Below are 22,934 nucleotides of genomic sequence, written 5' to 3' on the forward strand. Positions count from 1 at the left end.
CTAGAGAAAAAGATGAGCAGATCCTGACCTATATCGTAGAATACTACTACTGCTTATTGCTAGGTCATAGACAACTGGAAACAAACCCAGTTGAACCAATTGTTATGATCAGGTTTTTCAGTAAATAACCACTGTAAAATCAGACTATTCTCAACCTGTTACTCTGAGTGTCAATGACAACCCATCATTTAAAGCATATCTATGTGCTTGTCCAGAAAAGAATTTAAAAATCCATCTTGTACATTTTCATTTTTATAAATATGAAATAAAATTAAAAGCCAGGCACTAGTGGCTCATGCTTATAGTTGTAACTGTTCAGGATGCTGAGATCTGAGAATCACAGTTTGAAGCCAGCCCACGCAGAAAAATCTCTGTGAGACTCTTACCACCAATTAATCACTTAAAAACCAGAAGTGGTGCTGTGGCTCAAGTGGTGCCTTGAGCAAAAGAGCTAAGGGACAGCACTTAGGCCTTGAGTTCAGGCCCCATGACTAAATAAATAAATAATACTACCACTTTGAGCCACAGCTCCACTACCGGTTTTTGAGTGGTTAACTGAAGATTAGTGTTTCTTGGGGACATTATGCCCCAGCTGGTTTTAAACCACAATCCTCAGATCTCAGCCTCCTGTGTAGCTAGGATTACAGGTGTGAGCCACCAGCGCCTGGCTTCAAAATTTTAATTAAAATTTCAATTGTTGAATATGCTTCAGTGACAATGAGAATACCACCACAATCAGGGCTGGGATATAGCTTAGTGTTACAGTGGCCAGCATGCCTGAGAGTTGGGTTCAATCTTCATTACAGTGAGAAAAAATGAGATTCAGAATGAATGATTCATCTTAGAAATGCAACTATGACTTAATACTATAAATCTAACAAAACAGCCACAAATAACTTTAAAATAAGCCAGACATGGTAGTTCATGCCTTTAAACCCATTATTCAGAAGGTTGAGTCAGGAGGATCTCAAGTGTCTGGTAAGTCTGAAGTACATAAGATCTGGTCTCAAAATATTAACAAGCTGGGTGCTGGAGGCTACTGATCTGAGCTAGGCTACTGATCCTAGCTGAGATCTGAGGATATCGGTTCAAAGCCAGCCTGGGCAGAAAAGTCTGTGAGACTATTATCTCCAATTAACTGCCAGAAAACTGGAAGTGGTGCTGAGACTCAAATGGTAGAGCGCTGGCCTTGAGCTGGCCTAGAGCTGAAGAACAGAGCCCAGACCCAGAGTTTAAGCCCCACCACCGACAAAAAAAAAAAAAACTTATTAAAATTCATTTGCTAAGTAGAAAGTGAGCTAAAATAAATCAGAATGATAATCTTAGCAATAATACGACTACTAGCCAATTAATCTACAGAATTTTAAAATATGAATGCTTACAGTATGGCTTTCAAGTTCTGCGATTTTTTCAGGTGCTTCAAAACCCAAAAAATACATTCTGATAACATGATCAGTACTACCTGTAGCCAAAAACATACCACCTGAAATAAAAATATTAAGGTTTAAACATTCAGATTGTAACAAGTATTTGAATCAGTTTCTTTACTGAAACACAGAAAAACTCAATTTATCTCAATAAATCCATTTTCTAGCTCATTATATAGATTCAGTTATACTTGTTGCTTTGTTAAGAAAGCGAATCCAAATGTTCAGTCTCGTTCTGCTATATAAAAGAAGTAAAGTGTCCATTTAACTGCCAGAGTTCTAAAATAACAGGAAAAGGGAGATTCTGGTTTCCAAACAATTTTACATATTTATATCTTGCTTTGGAATACACAGCTTACTAGCATTTCAGATTCTCCTTCCGTTAAAAAGAACACCACAAAAGTTTGCTGTACAAGAAAAGAAAAATGGTGCCAGGGGCCAGTGGCTCACATCTATAATCCCAGCTATGTGGTTCAAAGCAACCAGAGGAAGAGAAGTCCGTAAGACTCCTATCTCCAGTTAACTACTAAAAAGCTGCAGTAGAGATGTGACTCAAGAGGTAGAGTACCAACCTTGTGAGAAAAAGGAAAAACACCCAAGCCCTGAGTCCAAGCCCCAGTACTGGCACAAAAATAAATAAATAGATAAATAAATAAGAAAAACAAGTAATGTCACCAAAGTTGGTGTGGAAAACAAATTTAAATGTACAAAAATAAGTAGACTTAAAACCACAGATACGAGAATATTCCACACAGGACCTCGACAGAGGAGATTATGTGGACACCTTGAGCTTCGGTTTTACCATTGTCACTACTTCTAGAAATCAGAGGAAATCTGAATAAGGTAGAAGACAAGAAAAAGGCTAACTCATATTGTCTAATAAAATGAAGATTTGAAGCCATTTATCATCTTTCTGATAAAGGTTCTTAGCAGTAATATGGTTATTTAATAAATGCTAAAATAAAGTTAAGAAATAAAGTTACCTTACCAACACTAAAAGAAGAACAAAGCATTTGAACACCTGGCCTAGGCTTTTCAGTGAACTTCAAGGGACGTGGACTTTAAAAGAAGAAAATGTTTTGAAATCCATTAGTTTAACACATTAACACACTTACATTATGGTTTCAATCTAGCATATTTAAACACTATAAGCTTATTCCCCTAATACCCCATCGCACACACAGTTCTACCTATGCCATCACATCTGCACGAACTTTGAGCATGAAGTCTAATCACAACTCTCATGCAAACACAAAGCCATTTCTGAAGCAAGGTGAATAAAACACAGAGGCCAAGAGGACCCACTGGCAAGATTATCAAGCAGAGAATACACATCCTGTACCCTGTACCAGGGTACATCACTGAGAGCCACACTTTTCCTAGTCACACTTCTAAAAAAAGGGGGGGGCCCCACAGGCCACAGATACTGCACAGACACTGCTCAGCTATAGAGCATTTGTCTACCATGCATGGAGCCCAAGGTTCAATGCCCAGCAAGGCAAAATAATAAAACTTTGTTTCACACAGTGGTAAAAAATCTCTAATCCTAGCTACTCATGACACTGTGGTGATATGACTCTGGAGTTCAAGGCCAGTGAGAGCAATATAGTGAGAACCCACTGCAAGAATGAAATAAAGACAGGAATGGGAGATAAATTTTATCTAACCAAAGTATCTAAAGTATCAACATATCAATTGTTAGTATAATTTTAATGGTACTTTATTCTTTAATACATAATAAATCTTTCACACCTTCTAGTACGAATTTGCTAACATTGTTCTCATCAAAAATACATGATTGGGGGTATGACTCAAATAAGAGGCGGAGTACCTGCCTAGCAAATATGAAGCCCTGCGTTCAAATTCCTACACTGCACAAGAATATATACTTGACCTAGCAAGACATACTGACTCGCTACTCAGGGAAGCAAAGATTAGGAGGATCACTATTCAAGGCCAGCCCAAGCAAAAAGTTACCAATGTCCTTATCTCAATGATCAGGATATGGTAGTGTGCATCTATGGGTCCCACTAAGTAGGAACTTGTAGGTAAGATGATCATGGTCCAAGATGTGCCCAGGTCAAAAATGTCACGCCTGTAATCCTAGCTGCTCAGGAAGCTGAGATCTGAGGATCGTGGTTCAAAGCCAACCTGGGCAGGAAAGTCCATGAGACTCTTTTTTTTTTTTTGTCTGTCATGGGGCTTGAACTCTGGGCCTGAGCGCTGTCCCTCAGCTCTTCAGCTCAAAGGGAGCGCTCTACCACTTGAGCTACAGCGCCACTTCCGGGTTTTTTTATGGTCGTTTATTGGAGATAGGAGTCTCACGGTCTCTCCTGCCCGGGCTGGCTTTGAACCGCGATCCTCAGATCTCAGTCTCCTGAGTAGCTAGGATTACAGACGTGAGCCACCAGCGCCCGGCAAAGCTGTTTTTGTTTTTGTGTTTATGTGGTGCTAAGGAATCGAACCCAGGGCCTCATGCATGCAAGGCAAGCTCTCTACCACTGAGCCACCTTCCCAGCCCTTTAATTTAGGTTTTTTTGTTTTGTTTTTTTTCCAGGACTGAGGACCGAACCCAGGGCCTTGCACGCGCCGGACGGGCGCCCTTCCGCTGGGCTAAACCCCCAGCCTCCATGAGACTCTTATCTCCAATTAACCACCAGAAAACCAGTTGTGGCACTGTGGCTCAAGTGGTAGAGTGCTTGCCTTGAGCTGAAGAGCTCAGGGACAGTGCCCAGGCAGGCCCAGAGTTCAAGCCCCATGACTGACCAAAAATAAAACAATGTGAGACCCTACCTGACAAATAACCAAAGGAAGAACTGGCTTCATTGCTCAAGTGGACAGTGCCTGTCTACCAAACACAAGGCCCTGAGTTCAAAACCTCAGGGGCGCCTGGGACTGGAAATACAGTTCAGACAAAAAGGGCTGGCTGAGCATGCACAAGGCTCTGGAGAGATCTCTAGTACAATTAAAAAAAAGAAACAATTGAAATGTTAATAGCTCAAAAATCCACGGACTCTAATTGTTTAAAACATACTTAGACAAGTTTTCTAACAAGTGGCCCAAGTATCAACTTTTTTTTTTTTTGGGGGGGGGGAGGGTCCAGTCATGGGGCCTTAACTCTGGGCCTGGGCGCTGTCCCTCAGCTCTTCAACTTGAGCCACAGCGCCACTTCCGGCTTTTTTCTTTTTGCTTATGTGGTGCTGAGGAATCGAACCCAGGGCCTCATGCATGCAAGGCAAGCGCTCTACCACTGAGCCACCTTCCCAGCCCCCCAAGTATCAACTTTTAAATCTAACTAATCATACTTCAGTTCCTGCATGTGAAGGGCTAAGCAGTCACTGGACTGATCTATAACCCAGCAGTGGTCTCCAAGTGTCACTGTGGCAGCTCTCATTACATATCTAACTGTATATTTCTAACTTAAATGGTTAACATATATTATTTCACTTTGCTTACATACAAATGTAATCACCAAGAGACAAAGTTGTGCTTATCTTATTTCCAACTATCTAAATAAGTGCAGAAACATAAAGGTTCATGTAACACCTCTGTTGTAAAACAGTGAAAGTTCAGAGTAAAAAGGCCACCACAATTCATCATCGCCCTTTGTAATCAAATTCAATTTCACTGAAAAGAATTTGTTAAATAAATTCACTTACTTGAATTTTAGGGATTCTAAATCCCACTGCCAAAAACAAACTGTTCCATCAGCACCAGTGGAAACCATGTATCTTTGGGAGCCTTTGGCCATAGGGCTAAACTAAAAATCAGTAATATAAATACATAATTCAGTTACTAGGAGTTTCTACTCAAGTTACACATTTAACTATTTTCCAAAGTTAACTTCAACTGACATGCTAAGGCAATAAAACACAAATATAAAATATAGTTAATATTTTATTGAAAAAAATCTAACAATTAACTTACACATAATGTGACCAATGAAAGACAAAACTAAAAAAAAATAATAAATCTTCACTATGGATAACAAGATGTATGCTAAAACATGCAAGTCCCTCATATAAAACCAGGTGCCAGGTCAGGCAGCAAAATCTAACAGACTTAGCTCCAACAGACAAAAACGTGGAGCTGGAAGTAGGACTCAAGTAGTGAAGCAGCAGGCATGAGCAAACAAGCCTAGAGTGTGAGGCTTTGAGTTCAAGCACCATTACCAGAAAAAAAAAGTAAAGCCAGTAACTACAACAATGGACTCGAGTGATAAAGAACAGGAAAAATGTTCAAATACAAGCTCAATAAAACAAAAACAAAAAAAATACAAGCTCAATAAAACAAAAAAAAAAAGAGTAATGAAACAAAGGACTTTATGTACAAGCAGAAATTCACACACGAATCAAACTACTAGAGAATTCAAACAGTGAAATGAAGAAGACAATCCAGAATACAAAAGAAAAACTCAATGAAAGTACAGAAATCTTGAAAAACAAACTGAACTCCTGTAAATGAAGAAAACTCAACCCAAAGTCTAGCTTATAGAACAGAACAAACTGAAAATAAAGTATAAAGAATTAAAGGAGCTGGGTGTTGGTAATCCTAGATACTCAGGAGGCTGAGATCTGAGTATTATGGTTCAAAGCCAGCCCAGGCAGGAAAGTCCCGGCCCGGCCCGTGAGATTCTTATCTCTAATAAACCACTCAGAAAACCAGAAGTGGCTCTGTTGCTCAAGTGGTAGAGAGCTAGCCTTGAGCCGAAGAGCTGAGGGACAGCATCCAGGCCCAGAGTTCAGGCCACACAACCGAAAGAAAAAAAAAAAAATTAAATGTGGCTCAGTAGCACAGTGCTTGCCTTGACCCAGAGTTCAAGACCTACAACGGACAAAAAAAGGAAAGGACTGGGCACTGGTACCTCATACCTGTCATCCTAGCTGATCCTAGCATCTCAGGATGCTGAGATCTGAGGATTGAGGTTCAAAGCCAGTCTGGGCAGGAACATCCATGAGACTCTTATCTCCAATAAACCACTAGAAAACCGGAAATGGCGCTGTGGCTCAAGGGGTAGAGCACTTGCCTTGAGCTGAAGAGCGCAGGGACAGCGCCCAAGTTCAAGCCCATGACCGACAAAAAAAAAAGGAATTAAAGATGGGGCTGAGAGGGTGGCTCAGTGGTAGATTGCTTGCTTTGCATGCATGAGGCCCTGGGTTCGATTCCTCAGCACCACATAAGCAGAAAAAGCCAAAGTGGCGCTGTGGTTCAAGTGGTAGAGCACTAGCCTTGAGCTGAAGAGCTGAGGGACAGCACCCAGGCCCGAAGTTCAAGCACCGCGACAAACAAACAAACAAAAAGATAAAGCAGAGAAATTGGATCAAATAATCAAAAAATGTTGAAACAGACTAAAAAAATATGAATTAAAGTTACAAGGCCATTCATACTCCATCAAAATACCAAACCTCCAATCACAGATATACGAAGAAATACAAACTGAAGGCACTGAGAAACTATTTAATAAAACAATAGCAGAAAACTTCTCCAACCTCAATAAAAGAAGCTTACAGACACCGAACAGCCAAGATCAACAAGAAAGAATACTGAAAGCTACAAAGTAGAAGCAGGCGACATTTAACGGCATATTTCTCAACACAAAGTCTAAATTCGAGGATGGGAAGGTGGCTCGGTGATAAGAGTGCTTGCCTTGCATGCATAAAGCCCTGGGTTCCATTCCTCAGCACCACATAAGAAGAAAAAGCTAGAAGTGGTGCTGTGGCTCAAGGGGTAGAGCATTAGCCTTGAGCTGAAGAGCTGAGGGACAGCACCCAGGGCCCAGAGTTCAGGCCCCACGACAGACAAAACAAACAAACGAAGTCTAAATTCAAAGAGGTAATAGAATGACATAATTCAAGCTCTAAAAGAAAACAACTGACCTAGGTGCCAGTGACTCATGCCTGTAACCCTAGCTACTCTGGAAGCTAAGATCTGAATATCATGGTTCAAAGCCAGCCTGGGTAGGAGAGTCCATGAGACTCTTATCTCCAATTAGCCACCAGAAAACTCAAAGTGGTGCTACAGCTCAAAGTGCTAGCATGTTAGCTTTGAGCAAAAAAGCTCAGGGACAGTGTCCAGGCCCTGAGTTCAAAGCCCACAATTGACCAAAAAAAAAAAAAAAAAGTAAAACTCAAGAAGTTTCGGTGGCTCAGGCCTGAAATACTAGCTACTCAGAAAACTAAGATCTGAGGACTGTAGTTCACAGCCAGCACAGGCAGGAAAGTCCTTGATACTCTTATCTCCAATTAACCATCAGAAAACCGTAAGTGGTGCTGTGGCTCAAGTGGTAGAGCACTAGCCTTGAGGTAAAGAGCTCAATGACAGTGCCCAGGCCCAGAGTTCAAGCCCCACAACTGACATAAATACATAAATAAATGCTGCAGGTATCATAATACTAGATGTCAAATTATACTATATAGCCACAGTAATAAAAACAGAATGGTACTGGCACAAAAAGACACAAAAACCAATGACTAAACAGAAGATCCAGGAAGTGGCGCTGTGGCTCACATGGTAGAGCACTCACCTTGAGCGGAAGAACTGAGGGACAGCACCAAGGCCCTGAGTTCAAACCCCATGACCAACAAAAAAAAAAAAAAAAAGAAAGAATTGTACGCAAATAGAAGACCCAAAAAATAAAACTACATCCATCTCATTTTGGACAAAAATGCCAAAACATACACTGGAAAGCAACAGCAACAAATGATGCTGGAAAGACTAGTTATCTACATGCAGGAGCCCTGTCACCCTATTAAAGGCACAGGTAATTATTTTCTGAATATGATTCCACTTGCACAGAAATCAAAAGCAAAAACAAACAAACCATATCAAATTACTAAATTTCAGTTGTGGTTCAGTGGCTCATCCTCTAATCCTAGCCACTCAGGAGGCTGAGATCTGAGAATCCCAATATGAAGCCAAGCCACGCAAAAAAAAACAAAAACAAAAAAAACCTCTGTGAGACTCTTCTCCAACCAACTACCAAAAATCCAGAAGTAGAGTTGTGGCTCAAGTGGCAGACAGTCAACCATGAGAGAAAAAGCTAAGAGACAGTACACAGGCACCGAGTCCAAGCCTCAAAACCAGCACAAAAAATAAAAATAAAAGGCTACGCATCACCTTTGAAGACTATGGAGGAGCTCTACTACATGAGGTACTATGTTAGTCCTGCATGATTTGTGTAAAATATCAATGATCACATACTCTCATGATTACCTCAGTTTCAAAACCAGCGTATAATTACTACGCATTTTGCTATTCCTCAGCTCCAAAGATCGAGTTTTAAAGGAAAAGGCAAGAGCACACAGATGTGTCCACGTGGCTCACTGACCTGTAAAGACGTGATTGATCCCGTGTGTCCTTGCAGCACAGCCACTGGGGCACAGGTCCTCAAGCACCACACTCGAATGATCTTATCACAGCTCCCTGCAGCAATCATGGTGTTCTCATAGTTTACGGCCATATCTGAAATTTCTGCAGAATGACCTCTTAATGTGGACAGCAGACGGCCATTATGTGTTGACCAAATCTTTACCAAACAGTCATCTGAACCCTGAGAGAAAATACACCAAATCTAAGTATTAGACTAGAAAGTCCAGTAAAAATACTTTAAAGAATGCCTTTTTACATTACCCAAATTAAGTAACTATAACTCTTCCCCTACTTCCAACAACAGTGTCTAAACTGATCCTCCGTCAGCAACACATGTATAATATGTATAATAGAATACTTTTCTTCAAAAGTATACATAAAGATACAGTAACAGTACCATTTCTAGGGATCAAAGCACCTTATCAATGCTATTTTTCTTGAAAATTCTCTATCAAGTAATAAATCTAACTGAAGATTCCGGCTCACATATATAATCATGTCTGAACTAATTCATATTGGTATAACTTAGGAGGCTAAATAATATGTATACGAGTACAGATCTAAATTTCCTAGCCTGGAAAACAAGACTAAGTGTCAATCCCAGAAAGAATGAAAAAGTAGTAGGAAAATACCACCAATTCAAATTACCCAGTGACAGTGTCGCAAATTACAATACAAGCCAGCACTCATCATGCAACATTGTGTATGCTCTGAATCACAACGACAAGCTTTTCATTCACTTAACTGTCCCCTTAAAAATATTGGAAAAAAAAAAAAAAAAAAAAAAAAAAAATATTGGAAAGAGCCAGGCGCCAGTGGCTCATACCTCTAATCCTAGCTACTCAGGAGGCTAAGATCTGAGGATCTCGGTTCAAAGCCAGCCCAGGCAGCAAAATCCATGAGACTCTTATCTCCAATAAACCACTAGTAAACCAGAGTAGCACTGTGGCTCAAGAGGTATAGGGATAGCCTTGAGCTGAAGAGCTCAGGGACAGCACCCAGAACGAGTTCAAGCCCCACAACTGACCAAAAAAAAAAAAAAAATAGAATACTAGAAATGGAGCCAGGTGCTAGTGGCTCACATTTGTAATCCTAATTACTTAGAAGGCTGAGATCTGCTGATCAGTTTGGAGCCAACCAGGGCAGGAAAGTCCATGAGACTCTTATCTACAACCAAGCATCAAGAAAGCCAGAAGTGGAGCTGTGGTCCAGGTGATACAGCATTAGCCTTGAGCAGAAAAGCTCAAGGATAGCACCCAGGCCCTAAGTTCGAGCCCCCCAAAAAAATAATTTTAAAAAAATTCCAGAAATTTTATTTTTATACAGTTTTCTAATAACTGTTGGGACACTAAAACCAGTAAACACTATTTTCACGGATCAGATTAATCAATGAGTATAATTATCACTAATGGTTTCAGTTTTAGCAAAGTTTTTATTGTTGAATTTTTTTAATGTATCACTTATTTAGATTACAATTCATTAAGTCTACAAAAAGCTAAAAAGAAAATTTTACTTATATATGTTTTCAAGTTCCCTTAGCACTCATGCTAAAGAACTACTGCTCTAGAAAGTCTCTTAAACAGCCCAATTATGACTATGTTACTTAGTCATCTGAAATACTTAATCAAAGTACAAATTCAGGACCTCCACACCAGACGTATTTAGTCAAAATCATGCTTGATAAAATTTCCTAGTGAAGGGTGGAGAATTCTCTGCCAACAGCCATTTTTACGTGTAGATCATCACTGGAGGGCCATACAAAATGATCGATTCAGGCAGAGGGCTGTGAGCAGTAGACAAGAAGCATCACAGGACTTGTATGTCTGTCCTGCATTTATAAATGATTCTGAAGCTGAAAAAGGCTGGCTGTTCCCAGCCCTACCCTAGGTGATCCTGAAGCACACTTAAGTACCTAAGGGGCACCACATTGAGGTCAAAATGTTAACTCACTGTAAAGATTCTATGTCCTGTCCTATCAAATGCTACACAGTAAACAGCAGACAGATGTCCAAGAATCCTCCTGTGCATTTTTATATGCTGATACAGAGTTCCTGGAAATGCTGTGCTAAAAGTGGAGCACCCTGTGAGTTGTTTTCCTCGATGGATCTCCACTAGGAAATAAAAACAATGAGAACAGTTAAGGGGAGTTATGGAAGACACTAAGAAAAATTCCAAAACAATTTCTAGAAGATTATAAAATATATCTGAGAAATCCTAGGGAAAGTTTCTTGCCAATTCTAGCCTACTAGAAGTACTAAGATTTCTTATCAAAACACAACTGCTTTCCTTAATTTCTAATTTTGTTAAGGAAACCATTTAAAATATGACACTTATTACTAAAGAACAACACTACGAGTACTTCCTTTCCAACTCTAAGACCACATTTGTAAATTCTGTCAACAACTTAAAAGCACAGTTTCGGAGGTCTCAAAGGCCAGGTCACTTACCAAGATTTGGCGGGGAACCATAATGCACCGGCATTTCGGGAGGCCTTCCTCTGTGAAGAGCAGCAAAGGCAGAGCCCTTCCAGACTGTGTGCCTGCAGTCTTTAAAACGAATTTTAGATACACATAAAACCTTGAAAGTTAACCCCCAGAAAGATTTTATAGAATACTTACGTATATTGTAATAAACTGTTTTATTCAAAGTTTTACCAGCTAATATACTTTTAACAGAAAAGCCCTGGATGTTTATTAGACTATTTCTGAAGGAAAAAGAAAACTGAAGACATCTCAGATACAGCAGCAACAACAACTAACATTTGAATAGCACTTTACAATTCACAAAGTGCTTTCCACATACAGTATCTCATTGAGTCCTCACAACAACCCTGTGAGGTAGGTATTTTCACCAAAGTACAAGTGAGGTAACTGAGGCTCAAAGGTTCCAGGACCTTTAAAAAGATCCAATGCAAATGACTACTAAATATGGGCCGGCCAGAAGACCAGGTCTTTTCTTCAAGTCCCATTGAATGCCATGTGTTTATATTTCAATGCAGAATTATACCATCCAATATGAACATGAGCACCCTTAATCACAACTGACCCAACGTTTGAGAAATAGAAACTTTTATAAGGAATGTATTCTTATATATAAAGACCCTTGACTTAATTTGTTTAGTTTTGAAATTAATTTGGACAATACTAACCGTGACTTTTATCTCCTTAGAAAGTATTGGAAACTTGTTTTAGAATCACAGATACTCTTTTCCAGAAGAACACACGGATAGAGGCCTGAGAGTCTGAACACTAATTTGAAAACCCCATCCTTCCTTGAACTACAAGAAATGCACCAAGGCGAAAATGCCTGGCCCCTCTTTAGGAGCTAGTAGCAAAACACAGGTCATGAACAGACCTCATGTCCATGCTGTGCTAGAAATTAAAATTAGCTTCTTCACAACTGAGAGAGAAAGGGAGGAAAGGCATATCAAACTAACCCTCCACTGAGCCTCGGGTGCCCCAAACTAACAGGCATGTTAGGTTTTACATGAACGGATTCATCACCACTATTGTGACCAAAGAGTAGTGATAAGGCATCCTCTCACCGCACTGGTACAAAACAAATACAGAAATATGGCCTACCCTATGACACCTGGCTAGAGTTTCTTCTAAGGCCTGCCAGTTAGTTCTAAAGCAGTGCTCATCACAAAACAACATTGAGCTTGACACAAAGAAAAACAAAGCAAAACAGGCTGCCCAAGCAACTACTATATAACAACCTCCAGTAGGATAATTACACAGTAAGGACGCAGAAAAGGAAGGATAGGAAGTTTCCTGATTGAAGCCCCAGTGCAGCACAGCTACAGAGCACTGAGAACTCAAGCTGACAAACCAGTCTGTCATGGAACCAGAGGGAGGGTTGTTCTTTCTGGTCAAACTTAATACTGGTGGTGCATATAGAGGTAGCATCACAGTAACATAGCTCTTAACAAAAAAAAAAAAAAAAAAAAATCACCTGGTAAACTTGAAGTATGCTACAGATCAGAAGAACCAACAATCTTGCCCATTAGCAATTTAGCCACATGTATACATAGATCATATCACATACACATACTTAGTCTAGGTCATTTATACCACGCTAACAAGAAAAGTATAGCAATTCCAAACATTTTGCTAACACATAACTTGGCAAAAAATTAAATCAGTGGCAAAAAAAAAAAAGGGACCATGCAAGTTTACATTTTTTGTGCTACTTTCAAACTGCTACTAACTTTAGAAAGTCACTTTCTCTTATAACAAAGGGCTTTTGGAATCTAAATACCAAAGGAAATACTTCTAGCATTTAAAGAGTTTATTAGACACATACAATTACATTCCATGAGATTATAAGTAAGCTACAAAATAGAAAATTAAAACTCACATGGATAAAACCTCAAACACATCTCAGAATAAATTGAAGCTTTTTAGCTTAACATCTATATCTTTATCAATTTTTAAATGCAGAAGGACCCATTAAACACTTACGCAATAAAATTCATTGTTCTATGCTAAATGCGGAGAATTTTATAGTCCACAGCATGATTTATAGTTACATTAACACCTTTCTTCCACAATGCTTACATTACTTCACAATTAGAATAAGAATTCTTAAGCTACTAATACATAGCAGAACACTTCTTCAAATTAAGGTACCTTTTGCTGTACGTAGCAAAGACTGCCTTCCTGCACCAAGTAAAGAAGTGACTCTTGAAATACTGGGCGGGATTTCTTTATCCAACATAGGACCGATGCGCTGGCAGATTTGCAACAGATGATCAGGAGCCACATGTTTATTGGACAAGACCTGGTTAGAGAGTTATATTTTAATAACAGTGTCATTTGCACCCATATGAAAAACCATTAACTCATTCAGGAATAAGTCTGATAAAACATGTAATACTGAAAATTACAAACTATTTCACATAACTTAAATATAAATTAGCCTATGGATTCAATCTCTTTTCAATCAAATCCAGAAGGAGGCTTGAGATCTGAGTAAGGATCACGGTTTGAAGAGGATTAGAGGTTTGAGACTCTATTTCCAATTAACCAACAAAAAGCCAGAAGTTGAGCTGCGGTTCAAGTGCTAGAACACTGTAACTGTCAGCCCAACATGAAAGACACATAGCATCCCTGGCTCCCTCCACCTACTAATGTCTGAAGGAGTGCTTGTCAGTGCACTGGGATACAAGCAATACTCTGTGTTTACAAACTCTGATAAAGTATAATGAGCTGAAGACAACTAAAGAATTCATAATAAAACTAAGCTTGAACTGGGAATGTGGCTTAGTGGTAGAGTGCTAGCCTAGCAAGCATGAAGCCCTGGGTTCCATTCCTCAGTACCACATGAACAGAAAAAGCTGGAAGTAGCATGGTGGCTCAAGTTGTAGAGTACTAGCCTTGAGCACAGAGAGGCTCTGGGACAGTGCCCAAACCCTGAGTTCAAGCCCCAGAAATGGCAAAAAATAAGACAAAAAATAAAAATAAGGTCCTACGTACTGTATTGTCCTTTACCTTTTTCACTCAAGGCTAGTGCTCACTTGAACCATAGTTCTATTTTTGATGGTTAATTAGAGATACAAATCCTATGGACTTTTCTGCCCAGGCTGGCTTCAAACTAAGATCCTCAGAGTTCAGCCTCCTAAGTAGCTAGGATTACAGGTATGCCATCAGTACCTGATCAAATGAACACATAAAGTTTAAAAGGACACAGGCTGGGAATGTGACTTAGCGATAGAGTGCTTGCCTAGTATGCATGAAGCCCTGGGGTTCGATTCCTCTGTACCACATGAACAGAAAAAGTTGGAAGTGGCGCTGGGGCTCAATTAGTTGAGTGCTAGCCTTGAGCAAAAAGAAGCTCAGGGACAGTGCCCAGTCCCTGAGCTTAAGCCCCAGGACTGGCAAACAAAAAGGTTTAAAGGACAAAATGCACTATGCAATTGCTGTGGTTGGATCCATATGAAGCAAGGAAAACTTTTAATCCCTTAGATACAATGCAGTGACTGGGTAAGCCATGGAAACTACTCTCTTTCAAAGGGAACGCAACCAAGGCCAAGAAACTCATGGCTCACCTCTACCACCAGTGTTAAGCATTGAGCTGTTACAGGCGCTGCTCTTAGATCAGTATCATTATTCACTCAACCCCAGCATGAGTGAAACAGGTTAAGACTCTACAAATGGACATAAAGTAAAAGGCATCTACATAATTATGCCTTCTATCAGGATTGTTACCAACAAATATTAGTAATTACTACTGCACATGCACTAGAAAACCACCTCTTTCCATGTCAATAGTACCTGTTGAGCTAGTTATCATTATCAACCCTGTTATACATGTAGAGAAATTGGGGTAGAGTGTTTGGGGGGGTGGGTTGGTCATGGGGCCTGAACTCTGGGCCTGGGCGCTATCTCTCAGCTCTTCAGCTAAAGGCCACTTCGGGCTTTTTCTGTTTATGTGATGCTGAGGAATCGAACCCAGGGCCTCATGCATTCAAGGCAAGCACTTGGGGTAGAGTATTTGTTAAAGACTAAAAAATCAAGTAAAAAGAACAACAAAATCAGGAATACAATGCAGCCAGCACCAAAAGCCAAGCTTCTAATCTACACTGTGTCAAGTGCCTGGAAGTTATCAATACCTACACAACCACCAATGTCTACAATCAATTACAAAGAAAATGCAGTTTCTGCAGGGCGGTGGTGGCTCACACCTTTATCCTAGCTACTCAGGAGGCTGAGATCTGAGGATCACGGTTCAAAGCCAACCCGGAAAACCAGAAACCAGAAAAAACCACCAGAAAACCAGAAGTGGCACTATGGCTCAAGTGGTAGAGGGCTTGCCTTGAGCTGAAGAGCTCAGGGACAGCACCCAGGCCCAGAGAAAAAGCCCCAGGACAGACAAAAAAAAGAAAATGCAGATACCACAGAAGAAACAAGCTGCAGTAAAGATGAAGGGTCTTTAGAGTAACAGTGAAAATATAGAACAGTAGAAGAAAAAGTTAAGTTTGTTTTCACTGTAAAAAAGATAGGGAAACAAGAAGGATGAATGGATACAAGGTATGAGATTGCTTAGAACATCTTGTAAACATGTAAAAATGTAACAATGAAATCTCCCTTTGTTTAACTAATGCAAAAACTAGTCATTGTTTGCTTATTTAATCTTTTTGTCCTTTAAAATAAAAGGCTTTCCATTGGACCCTGGTAAACTATGCAACTTGAGGGTGGAGATGGGAAGGAAGGGAGAGAATGAGAGACAGATGACACCTTACCAAAGGAAATGTACTTATTACATATGTAAATGTAATCTTGCTGCATATCACCACTAATATAAGAAGTTAAAAATAAATGTCTCTTTTGTAATGATGTCAAAAAAAATTTTTAAGAAGCTCAAACCAAGACTCAAATAGAGCCCTATCTGGCAAAGCACTCCAATCCAAGTCTTGGTTTTTGTTTTGTTGGTAATGAGGCCTGAACTCTGGGCCTTGGATGCTGTCCCTCAGCTTTTCAACTCAAGGCTAGCTCTCTACCACTTGAGCCACAGCATCACTTTCGGCTTTTTCTGCTTACGTGGTGCTGAGGAATCGAACCCAGGGCCTTGTGCATGCAAGGCAAACACTCTACCACTGAGCCACCTTCCCAGCCTTCCAATCCAAGTCTTGGATTCCTTAATCTTATAGTGTTCAAGAAGGTCCAACTGTTCTCTGCTCAGGAAATTAATTCGGAATTCAGCAAAGTATACAAATAAGCAAAAATGGAAGAAAAAAAGAAACTGCAGACTTATGTTATATTTATTGTTACATTTATTCTGACAGTGGTTTTTCAGTTACTGAACTTTTATTTGATATGACAAAAAGAATTTGCAAAATAAATTCGCTATTTTTATAAAAGTGAAATACTAACAAGGAATGATGTATACCTTTAAATTCAACTATTCCACAGGCAAAAGTAGGATTTGGGTCCAAGAGCAATCATAGCAAAAGCTGCTAACAGTGAAGAAAAGTACGGGAGACATGACAGAAGTCACATACCATGCCCAAGCCCCAGACCCTGGGAGGGAGGGAGAGTTTATCTCACAGAGTTGACTAAGCTTATCAGATACTTGCTCACAAAAATTTAACTAAATGTGTAAGTGGTGTTAAATATTTTCAGATGAAGTTATTCTGCACACACACACACAAAAAAAAAAATCACTCAAGCCAGGCATCAATGACCCATGCCTGCAATCCTATATAGGAGGCTCCATCTGAGACTGATGGTTAGGAGGAGGGGAGGAAAGTGTGACTCTTCTCACCAATTAACTACTCATTTCATAAAAAATAAAAAGCCAGAAATGGAGCTGTGGCTCAAAGTGGCAAAGCACTAGCACTAGCCTTGAGCACCGAGCTCAGAGATAGTTCCCAGGCCCTGAGTTCAAGCTCTAAGACTGTGTATGTATCCACATACACACACAAAAATCTTACTCAAATTTAGGTGACAAAGAATAATGAGTAGGTTATTCTGATTAGATATGTGAATGTTTTATATTCAACCATACCTTGGCATCTTGTACCCTGGTACAAAGTTAAAACAGGCTCTGATGAGGGATGGTTATAAGCAGGAGGAGGAGAATCAAAAGGGAGAATATGGTCAGAATACTTTATTGTACATATGTGAATAATCTCAAGTGGGAAGGGAGAAGGAGGTATGTCAAAGTGAAATCTCCCTTGTGTAACTAAAGCTAATAAAATTTAAAAAAGAAAAACTAAATGCCAATATAACTACATTGTAAAGACTAATTTTTTGGGGGGGAGAGGAAGGTGTTAAGGAAAACGCTGGCCTTTTATAAATCTAAACCACGTTAGTCAATCAAGAATCAACCTTGCAGGCTGGGAAGGTGGCTCAGTGGTAGAGCGCTTGCCTTGCATGCCTGAGGCCCTGGGTTCGATTCCTCAGCACCATATAAGCAAAAAGAAAAAAGCCGGAAGTGGCGCTGTGGCTCAAGTGGTAAAGCGCTAGCCTTGAGCTGAAGAGCTGAGGGACAGTGCCCAGGCCCAGAGTTCACCTATGACCGGACCAAAAAAAAAAAAAAAAAAAAAGAATCAACCTTGCTGGGTGCTGGTAGCTCAAGTCTGTAATTCTAGCAACACAGGATGCTGAGATCTGAGTATCATGGTTCAAAGTCAGCCTGGGCAGGAAAGCCTGTGAGACTCTTATCTCCAATCAATCACCAGAAAACCAAGAAAGTGGAGCTGTGGCTCAAAGTGGTAGAGCTTTAGCCTTGAGCACAAGGCTCAGGGAGAGCGCCCAAACCTTCAATTCAAGTTCCACAACCAAAATAAATAAAAATAAAATCTTAATCCCCAAAACCACACACACAAAAAAGCTTAATAGTAGCTAGACATCCTGGTGCAAATTCTGAATTCCAGCATTCAGAAAGCTGTAGCAGAACTACTCCATGTTCCAAGCCAACCTTGGGCTATATAGTGAGATCCTGTCTCCAAAAGGCTAATACTTCACTGAAGGTTTGCCTGTTTTAAAACCACTGGAAAATCCACTCCATAGGCTTCTTTTTTTCAACTGTTCTCTTCGTACAATATGATGAACATGGCCTGGCAACAAAAGAAATCCTTTATTCCTTCTACTAAAATTGTCAAATATTGGTAGGTGCCAAGCAGCTCATGCCTGTCATCCCATCTACTCAGAAGGCTGAGATCTGAGGATCTCGGTCTGAAGCCAGTCCGGACAGAAAAGTCTGTAAAGACTCTAATTTCCAATTAAATATCCAAAAAATCCGAAAAGTGGAGCTGTGACTGCAGTGGTGGAGCACTTGGCGTTGAGCAAAAGCTACTCAGGAGAACACCCAGGCCCTGACTCCTGCCCAGTGGTGTTAACTGTGGGGGAAAAGAATTATAGAGGATGGCAAAAGAGATTCACAAGGTGTAAGGAACAAAGGTATTCCTAGTCAAAGAAAGACAACTAGTCCATTTAAAGCCCGCATTAAATTATACACCGCTAGGTCAAAGTGTAAAACTGATCAAAAATTAAATCTCGACACTCAACAAATATTGTACTATTCACAGCACAGATCCACTGACATATTCGCTGAGAGGCAATAGATTATCGCGCTGCCGGAGAAAAACATAAAAAACAGAAGCTCAACTCGGGGGAAACACTAGTCCACCTTCACAGACTAATGACCCGTGTGCTCCTAGGAAACAAGTGGTCGAAAGGCGTGGGCGGGGCAGAAAGAGGAGGACCAATCAGAGCTGGAGTTGCAAGTGCGGTCGAGAGAGAAAGCTATGAGAGCGCGCCGCGGAGTGGCTGACGGGCGTGCCCCGCCCCCTGGCGGGCGGCCGCACCTGGAGACCCACCCCCGCCCCACACGGGGGCGCCCCCACCTCCGCCCCGAGCCGCCGCCTCCCCCCATTCCCCGGACACACTCCGGCCAAAACAAACCCCAAACGGGGCCTCCGGGGAGAGGGGCTGTCAGACCCGTCAAGCCCGGGGGTCGCCCGTCCCCCCCCCCCCGCCCCGAGCGCGGCTGCCACGCGCCCCCGGCGGTCCGGCGCGGCGCGCGTGCAGGGCGGGGGGCGCGCGGGGCGGCGTGTCCGGTGCTCACCAATTCCTCGTAGCTCCTGCTGTGCTCGTTGCCTTCCCAGTCCAACCTCTTCGGCAACAGCTGGAAAAGACACGAGAGGCGCCCGGTGACCTCCTCCCCCCCCAGCTCCGGCGCGGCGGGCGGTGGGCGCGCGGGCCGGGCGGGCGCGGCGGGCCGGGCGGGGCGGGGCGGGGGACGCGCGGGGACCGCGGGCACCGACCTGGTACTGCTCCAGCTCCTGCACCAGCACCTGCGGACGAGACGCGCCGTCAGCGCCCGGGCTGCTCGGCCCGGCGCGCCGGCCCGCACCCCCGTCCCTCCGGGGCCCGCGACCCCCGGCGGCGGGGCCCCCAGACCCCCGCCGCGCCGCCGCCCGCACTCACCTGGGCTGCTCGGCGACACGGGCCGGCCGATAGGTACCGGGCGATGAGGAAGTACAGCTCTGCGGGGAAGAGAGGGCGAGAGTACGGTCAGGACCCGGCGGGCGGGCACGGGGCGGGGGCGGCGCGGCTCGCGTCTTACCCGACTCGATGAGAGGCACCGGGCGTCGGGCGGGCGAGGACTCCGCCATGGCCGGGCGCGGGGCGGAAGCGAGCGAGCGAAGCGTGTAGGCCGCGCCGAGGCCTGACTGGGCCGGCGTCCCTCCGCTCAGGCGCGCGCCTCCGCCATGCCGTGCGCGCCGCCCGCGGCCGACGCCTCCGCCGGGGAGAAGTAGTCCCTCCGCGGAGGGGCTGGAAAGTAGTCCCCTCCCGCGGAGCCCCGGCGGACGCGCCCCTCGGGAAGCCGCTCTTGTCCCGGGTCTTCTGGTCTCCGCAACGGGAACGCGAGGGGGCCGAGGCCGGTGGGCAGCGGGCCGGGCGGCGGCGTGAGGGTGGGGCGCGCGGGCCGGATCCCTGCGCGCGGTGAGGCGGCCTCCGGCCTTTGTGCGCCGGCTCCGCGGCGGGAGCGCGCGCGCGTGGGCGGGCGCCGGGGGCGGAGGTCGGGCCGCGGCCGGGCGGGGGCGGGACCCGGGGGTCCGCTCTCTTGGGCGGCCCTTTCTGGGTCGCTGGCCCCGGACAATCCGCCGACCGTCACGGAAGATCGCTCTCCCCGAGGACGCGAGAAGCGAGGCGCCGTCCGTCGCCGGCAAGGGGCGGCCCCGGCGAGTGGAGGAGCGCGGCCGGGACGGCGCGGCTGCGGCCGGGCACCGACCGACCGGCTGGAGCGGCGGCTTGGGGGCCGCGGATGGAGAGGGGGGCGCGGGCTGTACGTCCGCAGCCTCTGCCCGAGTCCGCGGAGGGAAACAGTGCTTAAGAGGTTGCGCGTCCCCCGGAGTGTCGACCGGGCGGCGGTGACCGCTGGACTCGCGCGGAGGAGCGAGGGACCCCGGGGGGACGACGTGTCGGGACGATGCTCCGGGAAGACCGCGGGGAGGGGGGGTCCGAAATTGTCCTCGGCTGACCCCCGGGCTCGTGCCCCGAGCCTGTGCAGCGGCCCCCGTCCCGAGCCCGGAGCGCCCTGCCGCAGGACTCGGCCGGTGACCTTGAGCACCAGCCCCTCCGCCTCCGAGCTGCAGCCTTCCTCAGCCTACCTGGGCTGACTCCCAGGGTTGTGAGTTCGTGAGCACCGTCTACGGTCCATCGAGGCCTGGCACTGCCCCCAACCCCAGGCAGACGTGTCCGTCGGAGCTAGGGCACGCCATCCGCACGCGTGCCGCAGCCCCGCGCGTGCACGCGCGCCCCCGCTCCGGGTTGGCGCGTTCTCCCTGGAGCCACATCGCTGCTGCTTGGCTTTTCAGCGATCAGCTGGGGATAAGGGAGTCTCACGGGACCCTTCCTGCCTGGGCTGGCTCCACACGGTGATCCTCAGCTCCCAGTTTGCAGAGTAGATCGGATTACAGGCATGAGCCACCAATGTCTGACACACACACACACAGTGTATTATTACTGAATCAGGAGAAACAGATTTAACCAAATGTTACAAGGTTCAGGGCACCAGTGGAGGGGAGAGCACCTTGCCTAAGAGATGTGGTCAAGTTTGAGTTACCTAGGCTGCAGGAGGAAGAAAGACTTCAGGCATGTTTTAAAAAAAAGGCGTGTCAAAAACGAAAAGCCATGACAAAAATGTTATCTCCATTTTAAAGAATTCAGTTTAGTGAGACTATCTGGAAGTAGACATGACCAGAAAGAAATTAACATGGGAAGCAGCTGGCGATATAAGCCAGTTAGGATGAAGCTGAGGTCGAATTCCAAGAAACAATAACATCAATTTTAGACTCAGAAACTAGAAATGAAATACAGATTCATTAAAGCAGTGGCCATAGGACGGAGAGAAGACAAGTTGGTGAAATAAGAAGAGTCTGTCTCAAGTGGAGTTTGTGGGTCAGAGTTGTGCCACCCTCCCCTGACAAGCAGACAAGCGTTACCTAAATTAAGATGGGTTACTAAGCTCACACCCATGATCCTAGCTACTCTTAAGTAGATTCGAGGGTGGCAGTTCAAAGCACACCGGAGTTGGAAAAAAGAGACTCATATCCAATTACCACAAAAAGCCAGAAGTGAAGCTCTGGCTCAAATAGTAGGATACCAGCCTTGAACAAAAATATCTCAGGGACAGTGCCTAGGCCCTGAGTTCAAGTCCCAGGACTGGCACATACTCAAAAGGAACACTATATTGATAGTTTGACCATCTGCAACTTGGTAAGCAGGTTCCTGCCACACATAAGTAATCTCAGCTAGGGTTAGAATTACCCATGCATCCCTCACACAGCTGAACCGTACACCTGGGCTTTGTTTGGGGGTAAATGGAAACAAATTATGTGGAGAACCAAATTATCAAAATGGCTTGATAAGCAAGGATGGAAAAACCATTAATAGCTAATGATGGTATGCTTTCATGTGGCCTAGCTTACTCTTGGGATAAATCCCCCTGGGAGCTGTGATGATTTAGCCCTTAGCAAGCAACTCTTCCTAGATAAAACAGCTGTTGGTCAGGTGCCCTCTGTTTTCCTACGTCAACAGTGAGAAAGAGAAACCCAGATGGATGGAATCCCAAGGGTACACACAGTAACTGACTTAAACTTAAGGCAATCACCTGCGCCTTTCTCCCTTTGCCATATTTCACCAAGGAGGTGAGCAGGACTGAAAAGCATAGATTTGAACAAGACCTGCCCAGCCAGTGCATTAGAGAGCTAAAATCTGAAAGCTGGGTGATATAGGGTGTCGCACAAATGACTCCCAGATTCAGTCATTCACACTTTAGAGTGAAGAAAGTGAGGAAAATTTAAGAATTTGTCTAGTGCTGGTAGCTCATGCCTGAAATCCTAACTACTAAGGATACTAAGATTTGAAGATTGTGGCTCAAATCCAGCTCAGAAGCCGGGCGCCGGTGGCTCACGCCTGTAATCCTAGCTACTTAGGAGGCTGAGATCTGAGGATCGAGGTTCAAAGCCAGCCCAGGCAGGAAAGTTCATGAGACTCTTATCTCCAATAAACACCGCCCCCCCCCCCAGAAAACCGGAAGTGGTGCTGTGGCTCAAGCGGTAGAGCCCTCGCCTTGAGCTGAAGAGCTGAGGGACAGCGCCCAAGCCCAGAGATCAAGCCCCACGAC

The 22,934-nt window shown here is 44.0% G+C and overlaps 1 protein-coding gene across 3 annotated transcripts in view; it reads right to left on the reverse strand.

The window, feature by feature from the left end:
- The window catches only part of Brwd1 (bromodomain and WD repeat domain containing 1), a 99,625-nt gene extending 79,490 nt beyond the window's left edge, over window positions 1-20,135 (reverse strand). The window contains exons 1-11 of one of the 3 annotated variants that reach the window (XM_042687230.1): window positions 19,869-20,130; window positions 19,730-19,788; window positions 19,567-19,596; window positions 19,368-19,427; window positions 13,427-13,577; window positions 11,243-11,341; window positions 10,746-10,906; window positions 8,755-8,976; window positions 5,087-5,187; window positions 2,416-2,486; window positions 1,383-1,483 (exon numbers count right to left, since the gene is read on the reverse strand). In XM_042687230.1, the coding sequence (XP_042543164.1) occupies window positions 1,383-1,483; window positions 2,416-2,486; window positions 5,087-5,187; window positions 8,755-8,976; window positions 10,746-10,906; window positions 11,243-11,341; window positions 13,427-13,577; window positions 19,368-19,427; window positions 19,567-19,596; window positions 19,730-19,788; window positions 19,869-19,917 (1,104 nt within the window). In that variant the 5' untranslated portion in view covers window positions 19,918-20,130. Of the gene's footprint in view, window positions 1-1,382; window positions 1,484-2,415; window positions 2,487-5,086; window positions 5,188-8,754; window positions 8,977-10,745; window positions 10,907-11,242; window positions 11,342-13,426; window positions 13,578-19,367; window positions 19,428-19,566; window positions 19,597-19,729; window positions 19,789-19,868 lie in introns of all 3 variants that reach the window. The other 2 variants (XM_042687231.1, XM_042687232.1) reach the window with 2 other exon arrangements.
- Window positions 20,136-22,934: the final 2,799 nt, after the last annotated feature.

This window comes from Dipodomys spectabilis, unplaced genomic scaffold (assembly GCF_019054845.1).
Source record: "Dipodomys spectabilis isolate Male_0828 unplaced genomic scaffold, ASM1905484v1 ptg000107l, whole genome shotgun sequence".
NCBI classification, from domain to species: Eukaryota; Metazoa; Chordata; class Mammalia; order Rodentia; family Heteromyidae; genus Dipodomys; species Dipodomys spectabilis.